The 12905-nt window shown below is 36.1% G+C and overlaps 1 protein-coding gene across 1 annotated transcript in view; it reads right to left on the bottom strand.

Moving 5' to 3' along the window:
* The window catches only part of VWDE (von Willebrand factor D and EGF domains), a 70454-nt gene that overhangs the window by 25807 nt on the left and 31742 nt on the right, over positions 1 to 12905 (bottom strand). The window contains exons 10-15 of the mRNA XM_046020902.1: positions 12565 to 12835; positions 9206 to 9414; positions 8096 to 9060; positions 5085 to 5221; positions 1381 to 1536; positions 1170 to 1274 (exon numbers count right to left, since the gene is read on the bottom strand). Of these exons, the coding sequence (XP_045876858.1) occupies positions 1170 to 1274; positions 1381 to 1536; positions 5085 to 5221; positions 8096 to 9060; positions 9206 to 9414; positions 12565 to 12835 (1843 nt within the window). The remainder of the gene's footprint in view (positions 1 to 1169; positions 1275 to 1380; positions 1537 to 5084; positions 5222 to 8095; positions 9061 to 9205; positions 9415 to 12564; positions 12836 to 12905) is intronic.

Below are 12905 nucleotides of genomic sequence, written 5' to 3'. Positions count from 1 at the left end.
TTTCTTATAAGACATGTAGAAATGGAATATTTAAGGGAAAGTAAAAATCAAACAACTCTTCAGAAACAGAAACTTCTTATTGATAACATCTAATTGCTAATCTCAAGGGAAGAAAGATCTAAAACTTAAAATAATACTTTAAATTTTTATCTCCATAAATATTATTTGATATGCTTCTCAGTTTTGAAGAGCCAAGTAATATTAGATCCCTGGTATCTATTACAACAGCAGCTGGCCTGTGAGAATGATCCGTTGATAAACAGACTGTAGCTAAATGAAGAGGGTGTGGCTGTGAGGATTCAGCTCTGGCTGGGCTGTTCTGTAATCCCTTCAGTGGTGGAGACTTGCAAGGTCCGATGAATTTAGTTGCCATAAAACAACAACAACAACAAAAACAAACAAAACCCAAAACAAAAAACCTCCTTATAAAAGTGCTAGCCTTATTCATTTTACAAGCTCCATCCTGCATGCTCCTAGTTACAAAGATTAGGTAACTGCGGGAGACAAACCATAAATGACTCTTAATCTCACAAAACAAACTGGGGGTTGCTGGGGGGAGGTGGGATTGGGAGAGGGGGAGCGGGCTATGGACATTGGGGAGGGGAGGCGAACCATAAGAGACTATGGACTCTGAAAAACAACCTGAGGGTTTTGAAGGGTCAGGGGTGGGAGGTTGGGGGAACAGGTGGTGGGTGATGGGGAGGGCACGTTTTGCATGGAGCACTGGGTGTTGTGCAAAAAGAATGAATACTGTTACGCTGAAAAAAAAAAATAAATATATATATCATTTGCTGAAAAAAAAAAAAAGATTAGGTAACTGCAGAGAGACATCTTACTGGAAAATCATTATTACTATTTCAGAAGGAATATATGTAAGAGTTAAAATTCAATCTGAACCTCCTTTTTTTTTTTAAGGAATTTTTTTAAGGAATAAACAACCTGCCATTTCAAAACATACAAGGTAGAAACCTTCTTCTTGCCATTTCAACAACAGTTAAGGGCAGAATAACAATTTTAGTTAACTGTATATAAACTTGAGAAAGGCTTTTCTCTATTAGTATTTCTGATATGAAGGTGAAAAAACTAATATGCCATTAATAAGCCAATAGCATAGGAAATGAAAATACCAACTGTGTAAATGTGAAAATAAGTGGGAAAAAAATGCATACCTTTATAGTACATGAGTCCTTCCCATAGAGACCACAAACTTGACAAGCCCCATCATATATGATCATTATTCTGGGATTACTGAACTTATAACCATCATTAGATACCTGTAAGATGTAGTTTTATAATTATAAGATCTATTCTAAATGTAGCTTCATAAATTCATTATGAAATTTTAATATATAAAATTTACTTATGTCTTTTCTCTTTTACCTTTAATTGCCACTTTGCAATTGGTTTCTCCCCCATCAGATTTATGGTATCAGACTGTTGAACATCAGAGGGCAGCTGACAATCAATGGTTCTGCTATTTTGAAAAACAGTATTCGTGTAGACAGCTTTTCCAAGGACCCATTTACTGTTATTATACTGAAGGCATAACGAGAAGGCAATTAACCTCTGTTTCATTATAGAAATTCCTTGCTAGTGAATTACATATAATCAAAAGATAAATTTTAAAATGCATGGCTGGTATAATGGAATATATAATGAAGTAATAAAAGTGACATCAACGTTTAATTTTATCCAGAATAATGAAAACCATATACACTTTAATTTGATGTAAACTGCTTCCGACACTTCATACATTTCTTGTGAGTTCAAATCAAAGAAGTTACCATTATCAGTCATATATAATGAATCACCATGCCATGAATTTTGTAGCAAGAGGAAACACATTTGACTACATAACTGGCCAACAGTGGATTGATTTCCTGCCTAGAAAGTCATTTCTCCTGCAAAAGCTCCTAACCTTCTACTGCAACTTGAAATTGCTCTTTCTGTCTGGTTCCCAGAGCCCTCTCATGTTCTTATATGACCCATCTTCCTGACTACATGTAACCACTCCAGGGGTGGATCTAAGTTTAGCCAATGCTTTGATTACTTGGACTATTTTAACTTTGTCCCAGGGGGCACGTTGGACCAGTCTGCATCTGGTGGTTTGAGGTGCAAGACACAAAGTTATGGAACTATGGGTGGCTGTTGTTTTTCACTACGTGGAGAAAGCCAAAATCTAATGAAAGGGAAAAATGAAGCCCACAGAGAAAAAAAGAACTGAGATAGATAACTACACACACATACAAATGCAGACATACTGAGTTTTCAGGTGTTCAAGTCCTAAATTCAAGTTATTCCTGAGAAGCCAGCAATTATATTTTAATCCTGATTCTGTGAAAAACGTACTGTCCTCTTAATAAGTACCATTTTTGCTCAAGGTAGTTCGAATGAATTTATGTAACTGAAAACTTAATTCTAACCAGTTCACCCTACTTAATAACTCAGTAGCAAATCATACTTAATCTATATTAAGGGATTACTTTTCAGTACTAAAATGCATTGGTGCCTAAAGAAGAAAAGCCAGAATAATTTTCTGGGTACTGGTAACTACGTAGAAACTAAAAGGCCATATTTTATTAACAATATTTTGATTTACATTTTTTAAAAAAATTATGACTGTAGAATGCTTTCAGTTGCTCAGAAATGGGCAAGGAGCATGTTGATGCCGCCATACCAAGGGTCAGTAGGAGATGGAAAAGAAGGTGAGAACATGCGGTCATCTGTAGCCAGCAGAAACTATCTTGTTAAATACTGATGACTGATAGAGTAGGCCACAGTAGAAATATCCATGTTTAAGGGGATGTGTAGAATCTAGCACTACAGACAGGTCAGTTCAGTGGTCTCCCCCTATGGAGGCGGGCTGACAAAAATGTCTCTGGGTGGTCATGATATGGACACTTAGATGGATACAGGACTTTGTGTATTGAATGAGATTTCACACAGAAATCATTTCCACCCACATTTAAAGAAGCCTACCACAAATAAGGAATAAATAGAGTTCTATTTATTTTCCATTCATCAGTGCTCGCTTCGGCAGCACATATACTATTTTCCATTCATCAATATTTTGTGAGTATCTATTGGTGCTGAGGACTTTCTGATGAAAAAGATCACAGAGGAAAAAACAGAAAAAATAATTTTAATTTTACTGTAACCAAGACTCAAATAAAGCTTAATGAGAGAGAAAGAAGACACTGACTCTAGCAGTCAAGGGAGGCTTCTCTTTCTGAAAGTAGAAGAGACTGCTATTCGGACACAGGGAGCAGAAATGGAGAGAGTGCTATTCAATTTGTTTGGAGGGAATAGCAAGTGAAATGCGGGGATTGGTGAGACAGCATGAGATTTTAGCAGAGCATATCCAGGAGGTTCAAGTTTGCAAAAATAGACAAGAGCTGGATCACAAAGGGCCATTCATTTTTAGGATAGCTATTTGGATTTAATCCTCTAAGTATTTAAAAATTGGATTCTGTAAAGTCCTGGTCTGGGGGCAGAGAGTGAAAGAAAGGACTGGGTGGGTGCTTGCATCTCTAGATAAAAAGTTGTTTAAAATTACTACTGCAAAAGTAGAAAAGAACATCTATAATATGCTAGCTCTCATGTGAAAAGAAGGGATTTATCTGTTCCTTTGTGCAAAAGAAAGGCAGTAAGAATAACCCAGAGAAGAGTGAGAGTGGATACCTTCAGGGGATAGATGGAAATGGGATGGAAAGAAAGGGTAATGGACAGAGTGGTAGAGATGATAAAACAGTGACATTTCTCTGTGTGTACCTTTCGAATGGCACAAACTCTCAGAACCATGATAGTATTTTGTATACTTTCCAAATAAGTACGTAACTAAAATCAACTAGAGTGCGGAGGATATTCAAAGAGGAATACAAACATTTTAAAAAAATGTATTACAAATGAAATATATAAATATCCTGAACAGGGTGCTAAAGAAAACAGCTAATCTAAGTAAGTTTGTTTTGGGCTAGTGAACATAGATATTTCTTTCTGTAGTTCTGTATAGTATGTTAGAAAATTTCATAGTGTGCTTTTTATCAAATGTTTAGGGGAAAAAAAGGTAGTATGAGAATAAATATCACAGCGAATAATATATCTGAAAGTAAGTACAAAGTGTACTTTCTCTTTCTTGGCAAATCACTTAATGGAAGTGTGATATCATATGATTTATTCTGCCACAAACAATATAATATCTACTCTCTTGAGTAATACTAAGTGAATAAAATTATACATGTATTCCATTTTCTATTGTGTGTCATTATTTCATTAGGATTAAAATATTTCATGGTTATTTAGAAAAGCTCTACTCAAAAAATCTGGAAATAAGCATAGTTTTCTTGTATAAATATTTGATAAAGACAGATACGAAAGTTGTTTCCTCCTTAAATTCTCAATCTCAGGATCCCATTTGGCTTTAGCAATTTAGAGAAAAAGTAAAAAGAATGCTAAAATGTCATTTGCTGTCTTAAGTTTTCAGCTTATCCAAGTAGGTGCTTTAAAAGAATTTTCTTAAAATAAAAATCCACTTGAATAAAGAAAAAGAAGGCCATATAAATAATCATCAAAATAAGGTGTAATTTGATACACCAGTGTTCAAACTGAATGATCATGTTCATTATTTACGGCCTAAAGAAAGAAAAACACTATTTTCTTTTTGAAATAAGGGATAAGTGCAATTATTCTTCAACTTTTTGTTTTGTGAAGGGAACTGTTCATATCCCTGTGCCCCTTCAGCCACACAGGTTGCCTTGGATAAAAATGATCTCCATTCTTTGTGGTTTTACATTTTAATAAATACAGAAGCTTCCATATTAAGCTTAATATTATTTTAATTTTTTATTATAACTAGAATAATGAACCAATATTGCAATAAAAATTATATAAAATAGTTTAATAGAGTTAACAAATAGGGAAGAAGCTTTAAGTTCAAGCAAGGTCTAAAGTCGTAGCTCTGTGGCTATGACATCCATTGGGATTATGTTATTATGTTATTAATTGACAGACCAAATTAATTCAAGATAAAATTAATCTGAATAACTCATAAACTTGATTGTTTTTCAACACTATAATTAACATACCTGCAGTTTAGTAACTTCACATTTAATTGAAGGTGATTCTTTGAAGCCTTGACCAAACACTCTCACTGTCATACAATTATATTTTCGAATATTACAGAATCCAGCATTCTCGAGTTCTATAATTTCAGGAGCCTTGTCTTTGGACAGCATGATAAAACAAAATGGACAAATTTTCTTTAATTCCAGAAAAATAAACTAATTATTTTCAAGGTCCAAGTTAAAAGCATATGGAAAATAATATTCTGAACTCTACTCCAAATATTAGTACATTAATTAAACAAATATATATATGCATATATATATATTTATGTATGTATTTTAAAGATTTTATTTATTTGACAGAAAGAGAGAGAGAGAAAGAGAGAGAGAGCGCGGGTACAAGGGGGAGTAGCAGGGAGAGGGAGAAGCAGGCTCCCTGCTGAGAAGGAAGCCCAACCAGGGGCTCCATTCCAGGTCCTGGAATCATGACGCTTAACCCACTAAGCCACCCAGGTGCCCCTGAACTATTAAATATTAAGAGAAGTCTGGTGTTAAATGTGACCCACCATCAAAGCAATAAAAATAGCATTAAAGATACTACCAGTGCCTAAATAAACAGGTTTAATTAATGTTTTAATAATGTTTAATACCAATTATTTACAAGCATTAAGAAATTACTATTACAATGGCCTGTGTTTTGTTCTTGCCATTTTGGTCTGTGACATAGAAATGGGTTATACCAAAAATACTTTTGTAGGGGCGCCTGGGAGGCTCAGTGGGTTAAAGCCTCTGCCTTCAGCTCAGGTCATGATCTCAGGGTCCTGGGATAGAGGCCTGCATTGGGCTCTCTGCTCAGCAGGGAGCCTGCTTCCTCCCTCTCTCTCTGCTCGCCACTCTGCCTACTTGTGATCTCTCTCTGTCAGATAAATAAATAAAATCCCTAAAATAAAAAAAAACTTAAAAAAATACTTTTGTAATAAAATAGTGTAATTAGCAATGTATTAAAATTTAATGTGCTAAAATTTAAAAATTCTTAAACAGTGTAAGAGTTATCAAAATTTCATGAAAATGTTACTAATGTTCTTATTTATTATTGCTATCCTATATGCTACCACAATTTTAGGTGTACTTACAATCATTGGAAAAAAATTTCTCCTAGCAGTCAGAGTTAACTGATCATCATATTGTGTTACATATCTGTTCTGGTCTCGGCAAGATGATACACTATCTGTATCAGCAAGATCTGGCTGTCAAAATAGATAAATGCTACATATAAAAGTAACAGTTCTCTAAGTACTGGCAAAATCTAAGTGAATATAACTTTACTAGCAGTGGAATATAAGATCATAAATTGTGTGCTCAGAACCCTAAAATATTTGTGAAAATTAAAAATATATATTTGCTAGTTTATTCTTTCATATTTAACAAATGTTCACTGAGAAATTTCTATTTTTCTGATTTTACTCTAGGCACTGGGTATATATGAACAGAATAAAGTTCCTGCCTTCTTATAACTTATATAGGAGGACAAAAAATAAACAAGTGAAAAATAAAGTGTATTGCATAAATGTTTTCAAGACTATGAAGAAAACTTATATATTAACTATATGAAGGGACATAAAGACTATGGGGTGTGTGAAGGAAACTACTTTATTTTGAATGACCATGGAAGATGTCTCAAACAATGACATTTGAAAAGAGAAGAGAAGGAAGTCCATCATGAAGATAGATGTTGGAAGAATGTTCCAGTGAGAGGGAAAGTAAATGCAAAGGTCCTGAGGTAGGAGCAGGTTTGGCCTCTTTGAGAAACAGCAAAGCAACCACTTAATAACACTGGGGGGCGGAGAGAATGACAGATGAAATTCAGTGAGAGAGGAAGCTCCAACTGCATTGGGTCTTCTAGGCCATGGTAGGGAAAGTAGGTTTTACTTGGAAGGAGAAGGAGTCCATGAGAGAGATTTCAGCAGGAGTACTATAATTTCACTACCATATCAAAGGGATCACTTTAGCTGCTGCATGGATAATAAATTTTGAGAAAATCTATAATAATCCAGGTGAGAAATAAAGGTGGCTTGGACTAAGTTGTAGCTGGGAGAGAGATGAAAGTTGTTGAAGCTAAAGCTGGATTTGCTACTAACAGATTAAGCCTGAGGCATGAAAAAAAAAAAGATGAAGAGTCAAAATGACTGCAAGTTTTTCACATCAGAGGAGTGAAGTTTCCATTTACTGAGATGGTAAAGTCTCTCAGATAGAAGGGTGGGATGATGGGGGTAGAAGGAAAATCTGGAATTACCGGCTTAATGGCTAATGAAATCAAATTGATTTTTTTTTAAGATTTTGTTTATTTATTTGAAAGAGAGAACAAGAGCAGGGGGGTGAGCAGAGGCAGAGGAAGAAGCAGGCTCCCTGCTAAGCAGGGAGCCTGATGCCCATGCCAGTTGGATCACAGGGTACACCCGGTGATCATGACCTGAGGTGAAGACAGATGCTTAACTGAATGAGCTGCCCAGGTGCCCCTCAAATTGATATTTAAAAATTTCTTTCTCTTACATATTGGGATATAATAGTTTGCACCATGTAGGTGGATTAGAGAAAAAAATCAAGAAAACTGGCATAATTAGCAGAATATTAGAAACACAGTACCCCCAAAATACTAAATTTGAGTTCTAGAAAAAAAAAATGACTATTCTCTACAACAGGAGGGACGAACTGCATGCAAAGACTCTGAGGTCAAGAGAACTTGGCATTACAGAAACCAAAGTGGGTAGAGTGAAATGAGTGAGGGTTTTAGTTAGTAGGAAATAAGTTTGAAGAGGTACAGCTTGCCTTATAGGCTATTATAAGTACTGCAGCTTTTACTCTAAGATGAGATGCTTTGGAAGAATTATGACTGTATCGATTAGTTAATTGGGGTTCTTTTCCTTAAATAATCTGAATAAACCTTGTTAAGATACTGAAAGTAAAAAAAAGAACAAAGAATTTCCATAACCCAATAGCATATGCAATGTCAAAGCTGTAGGGTTCTCACTCACCATGTGAATCACTGCAGTCATAGGAACTAAAGCCCGGGGAGCATGCGCATCCCCATTCTACACACTCCCCATTGCCACTGCATAAACTGGGGCATTTGAGGACCTCGAGAATGTCTTCAACTGACTTGCTGTATTCTTCTGTGCTGTATTTCCCCTCTTCCAAAATTCTCTTTTCACATTCGTTTTCTAAAAGAGCCACGCCTGCTTCTGCCCAGCTAAGATCATCTTTTAGGAGAACATCTTTAACACACATATCTATAGCAGTGTCTAGGCTCTTGCCCAGAAAGGTGAGACAGTGTCTTCCTATGCTAGAGTTGGCAAGAGTCTGCTGGCAGAGCGCCAAAGTGCCGTGTTCAGTGAGACCAGAGGGTGTGGGCCACGTAGGGACAAACTCCTGGTGGACATCCTCAATATGGTCTTCAGGGAAGAAATAAGCAAATTCTTCTAGGTCACTTTGGCTAAGACTTTGGAAAGCAAACATAGGAAGAAACTCATAAAAGTTTTGCCGTTTCCATCTGATTTGTGGATTCTGCCTCCTTTCCTGGCTGTGGCTACTCTTGCCCCGTGTATGTTTCCCATTGTCCAGAGTTTTTGGTGCCTCTTGTTTTTCATTTCCAGGATGTTTTTGTAAATGTAATTCCAGTTTGGTTAGGTTCACATGCTTTTTTTCTTGAGGAAGGAAGTTCAAATTATTTTCTTCTCCAGGTGTATACTCATTTATCCCTCTGATAAGAGCCTCTGAATTAATATACTCAGAGGTGACATCTAGTTCTGGTATCAAGAAAAAGAATCTGACATGTTTGAGATCTTTGCAACCTGAAACAATCTCTTGTTGAGAAGCACTGTCCAGACGATTGGAAGGATATAAAGAATTAGTGTCCGATGAGCAGCTACAATAGGACTGTTTTCCAGGTGAAGATGGAGAAACTGGCATTGTGTCAAACATGCTTTTCCCCGGCAAAATCCTTCCAGGTGAAAAACAGAAAAGAATAATAAATTGCACAAGAACCATTTTTTTCTCAGTAACATGTTGCCAAAAAAAAAAAAAAAAGGCAGAGTATTGTGTCTCCACTAAACACAATAACAAATGAAAACAGTTTACTTTCTTACCTCCATTCATTAATAAAAGCAACATAATTATCAAAAGTTAGATCAATTTTTATCCCATTTTTATTATGGAAATCATTTTCTGGGTTTTCATCAAAGGTGCCACAAAGTCCCAAAGTGTTTCTATAGTCTAGGCTAGGGGCTCTGATTGTTAAACTCATGCCCCATTCACTAAGATCAGCACGGATAAATGCTCCAGAAGAAAACCAGATCTGAAATACAGAAATAAGAGATGCTTAAGCAATATTCAATATGGATTAAGAAAAAAAAACTATTATTTGAGAAGAAACAAATCCATTTATTCCTTCAATATAAAGAGAGAACAGAATACTGATTTTCTTCAGATTACAATTTTCCTTTTAATGCTCTGGGTTTTGCACTTTGCTGACTTGAAATCTGATCTCTATATCAACTCTTTTATTGCAAAATATTGTTCAAACCTCTTTCTTTTGAAACTAAGGTGGGGTATTTTATACAATCAAAACAGCTATAAATGTTGAGTATTATGTTTACCAAGTAATGCCTCTGATAATAATTAAGTATGGAACTAGACTGCCAAGTAATTAATTTACACAGATAAATGTAATTCCAGAGGAATACATGTTCCTGTGGCTAATCAACATTCTCTTCTTCACAGTAGGCAAACAGAATCATAAGCCAAATTATAACCAGGGCATACCTGGGGAGTCAGAATGAGAGCAAGGGGTTTGTCAAATTATCTTAATAGCCTGTGTCATCCATGATCCTCCTCACAGGCCTACCGCTGCTCCCAGATCAGGGACCTGAATGTTGAGAAACGCTCTCTTCTAAAAGTCACTGAGATACACCATCTATGTTTGTTTGTCAGAATCCTTCTCCTTTAATTTTCTAAATTTAAAAATGGCATTTTTTTCTCTGTATAAAAATGGTAAGTGCTCACTCCCAAAAATTACTTTAAAAGCAAACAAACCTTACATTACCATTCAATCTGAGCTAGTTCATGTTAAGATTTTGGTGCCGATTTTTCTAAAACTGTTCCTATATGCCATTAATATCTTTGCCTGCCAGTTAATACAATTGACTCCAAAATTTTCATGACTGGACAGTGTTCTATTGTGTGACATCACTTTACTTAGGGTTTTGGTTAAACTACAGGATTCATCATTGATTAACTGTAACCTTTCCATCCTAGAAGGAGAGAGACAATGAACACTATCAGGACTCTGAATATACTTATTACGGTAAATTTTCGGAAGTAAAATTTCTTGAAAAAATGACATGCATAGGTTGTGTGCATGCATAATATAGCTATGTCCTTTGGAAAGACTGTAGCTACTCTTTCTATTTTTGCCAACATTGTATGAGGTGTTTAATCTGCATTTCTTTGATTACTAATGAGGTTGTGGTTTTCATCTTTTTGTTGGTTATTTATACTTTTGGATATATTTATCAGTTTTCTTTTGTGAATTGCCTGTGTATATTATTTGTTCATTTTTTTTTTAAAGATTTTTTATTTACTCTTGGGATTGGGAGGGAGACAAACCATAAATGACTCTTAATCTCACAAAACAAACTGGGGGTTGCTGCGGGGAGGTGGGATTGGGGGAGGGGGAGCGGGCTATGGACATTGGGGAGGGGAAGCGAACCATAAGAGACTATGGACTCTGAAAAACAACCTGAGGGTTTTGAAGGGTCAGGGGTGGGAGGTTGGGGCAACCTGAGGGTTTTGAAGGGTCAGGGGTGGGAGGTTGGGGGAACAGGTGGTGGGTAATGGGGAGGGCACGTTTTGCATGGAGCACTGGGTGTTGTGCAAAAAGAATGAATACTGTTACGCTGAAAAAATAAATAAAATGAGTTATCAGAGAGTCAAAAAAAAAAAAAAAAGATTTTTTATTTACTTATTTGACAGAGAGAGATCACAAGTAGGCAGAGAGGCAGGCAGAGAGAGAGGGAAGCAGGCTTGCTGCTGAGCAGAGATCCCGATGCGGGACTCGATCCCAGGACCCTGAGATCATGACCTGAGCCGAAGGCAGCGGCTTTAACCACTGAGCCACCCAGGCGCCCCTTATTTGTTCATTTTAATTGGAGTGCTGATTGTTAGAGATGTATAAGAGTGTTTTCTAGGGGCACCTGGCTGGCCCAGTCAGTAGCGCCATGTGACTCTTGATCTTGGGGTTATGAATTCAAGACCCATGTTGGGTGTAGAGTTTCTTAAAAAAAACAAACAAACCAACAAACAAACAAAAAGATGGGAAGATACAAAAATACTTCCAAAAAGGAGTGTTTTCTATATTAACTGTATATTTTATATGTAGAAAATATTTTCCCAGTTTTTCATTTGCATTTTGGTTTTTAAGGATGGAATTTAAGTACATGACATTATGTTTAAAAATTCTTGTTTACCTCAATGTTATAAAAACATTCACCTGTATTTTCTACTACTTTCATTTAAATTTTTTTTTTTTTTTTTTTAAGATTTTATTTATTTATTTGACAGAGAGAAGATCACAAGTAGGCAGAGAGGCAGGCAGAGAGAGAGGAGGAAGCAGGCCCCCCGCGGAGCAGAGAGCCCGATGCGGGGCTCGATCCCAGGATCCCGAGATCATGACCCGAGCCAAAGGCAGCAGCTCAATCCACTGAAGGAAAATGACATTGTAACATAAATAACTTACACACACGAACTATTATTTTAAAATATTAATGATCTCTAATCTTTTCCATGTATCTACCAGCCTATTCCTGAGACAGAACCACCTGTACTCATTTCAAAAATTGGCTAACTACTCCTGAATACTTTTTTTTTTTTTTAAGATTTTACTTATTTGACAGAGAAAGACACAGTGAGAGAGGGAACTCAAGCAGGGGGAGTGGGAGAAGGAGAAGCAGGCTTTCTGCTGAGTAGGGAGCCTGGTGTGGGGCTTGATCCCAGAACCCCGGGACCATGACCTGAGCTGAAGGCAGATCTGTAACTGACTGAACCACCCAGGCACCCCCCTGAATACTTATTCTTAATTATATATTTCATCTCTGTGTAATATACTATTTATTCGGCACTGTCAAAAATAATTTATAGGAATAACCCACCAAGTTACTACACTGAAATCTTAAAATAAGACTGCTTAGATTTGATGAAGTCTTAACTATGTTGTGTCTATTCGTGTGTGCTAAACAAAAAAAAAAAAAAAAAAGAACGAAAAGAAAAAGAAAAAAAGTTATTCCTTCTAAGATCAGTATTATTTGTCAAAAAGATATTTCTGGGGGAAAACTAATGTTAAAATATGATAGTTCCTAATTTAATAGAGATGAAAAAAAGTTCAGGTTTTAATCCAAAATCTGTAGGAAAAAGAGGACAAATACTTTTAAGTGTAAAAAATCATACATACTGTGACTTTTCTTCCTAAGTAGGATTCACTTATCTTGACATTGCTGGTTATATCTTGGCTCTTTACAGATAAATATGGCTGTGATTCACGTAGCTGACCACTGCACATATCGAAAGTAACAACATCACCTTCTTCTTTGGCAACAAACCCGCAGTTACACGACACAGGATAGTGAAGGCTTCCACAGTCCCACTGGCGTACATGGACTTCAAAGTCACGTGACACACTCTTATAAAGCACAAATGTTCCAGTTTTGAAATTATCATATACCCTATGGTTAACAAAAATCAACTGCATTAAGAACTGTACAAAATACCACAATATGTTATAAGTAAAAAATG

Source organism: Meles meles, chromosome 10, assembly GCF_922984935.1.
Source record: "Meles meles chromosome 10, mMelMel3.1 paternal haplotype, whole genome shotgun sequence".
Taxonomy (NCBI): domain Eukaryota; kingdom Metazoa; phylum Chordata; class Mammalia; order Carnivora; family Mustelidae; genus Meles; species Meles meles.
This window is presented reverse-complemented; position numbering and strand designations above follow the sequence as displayed.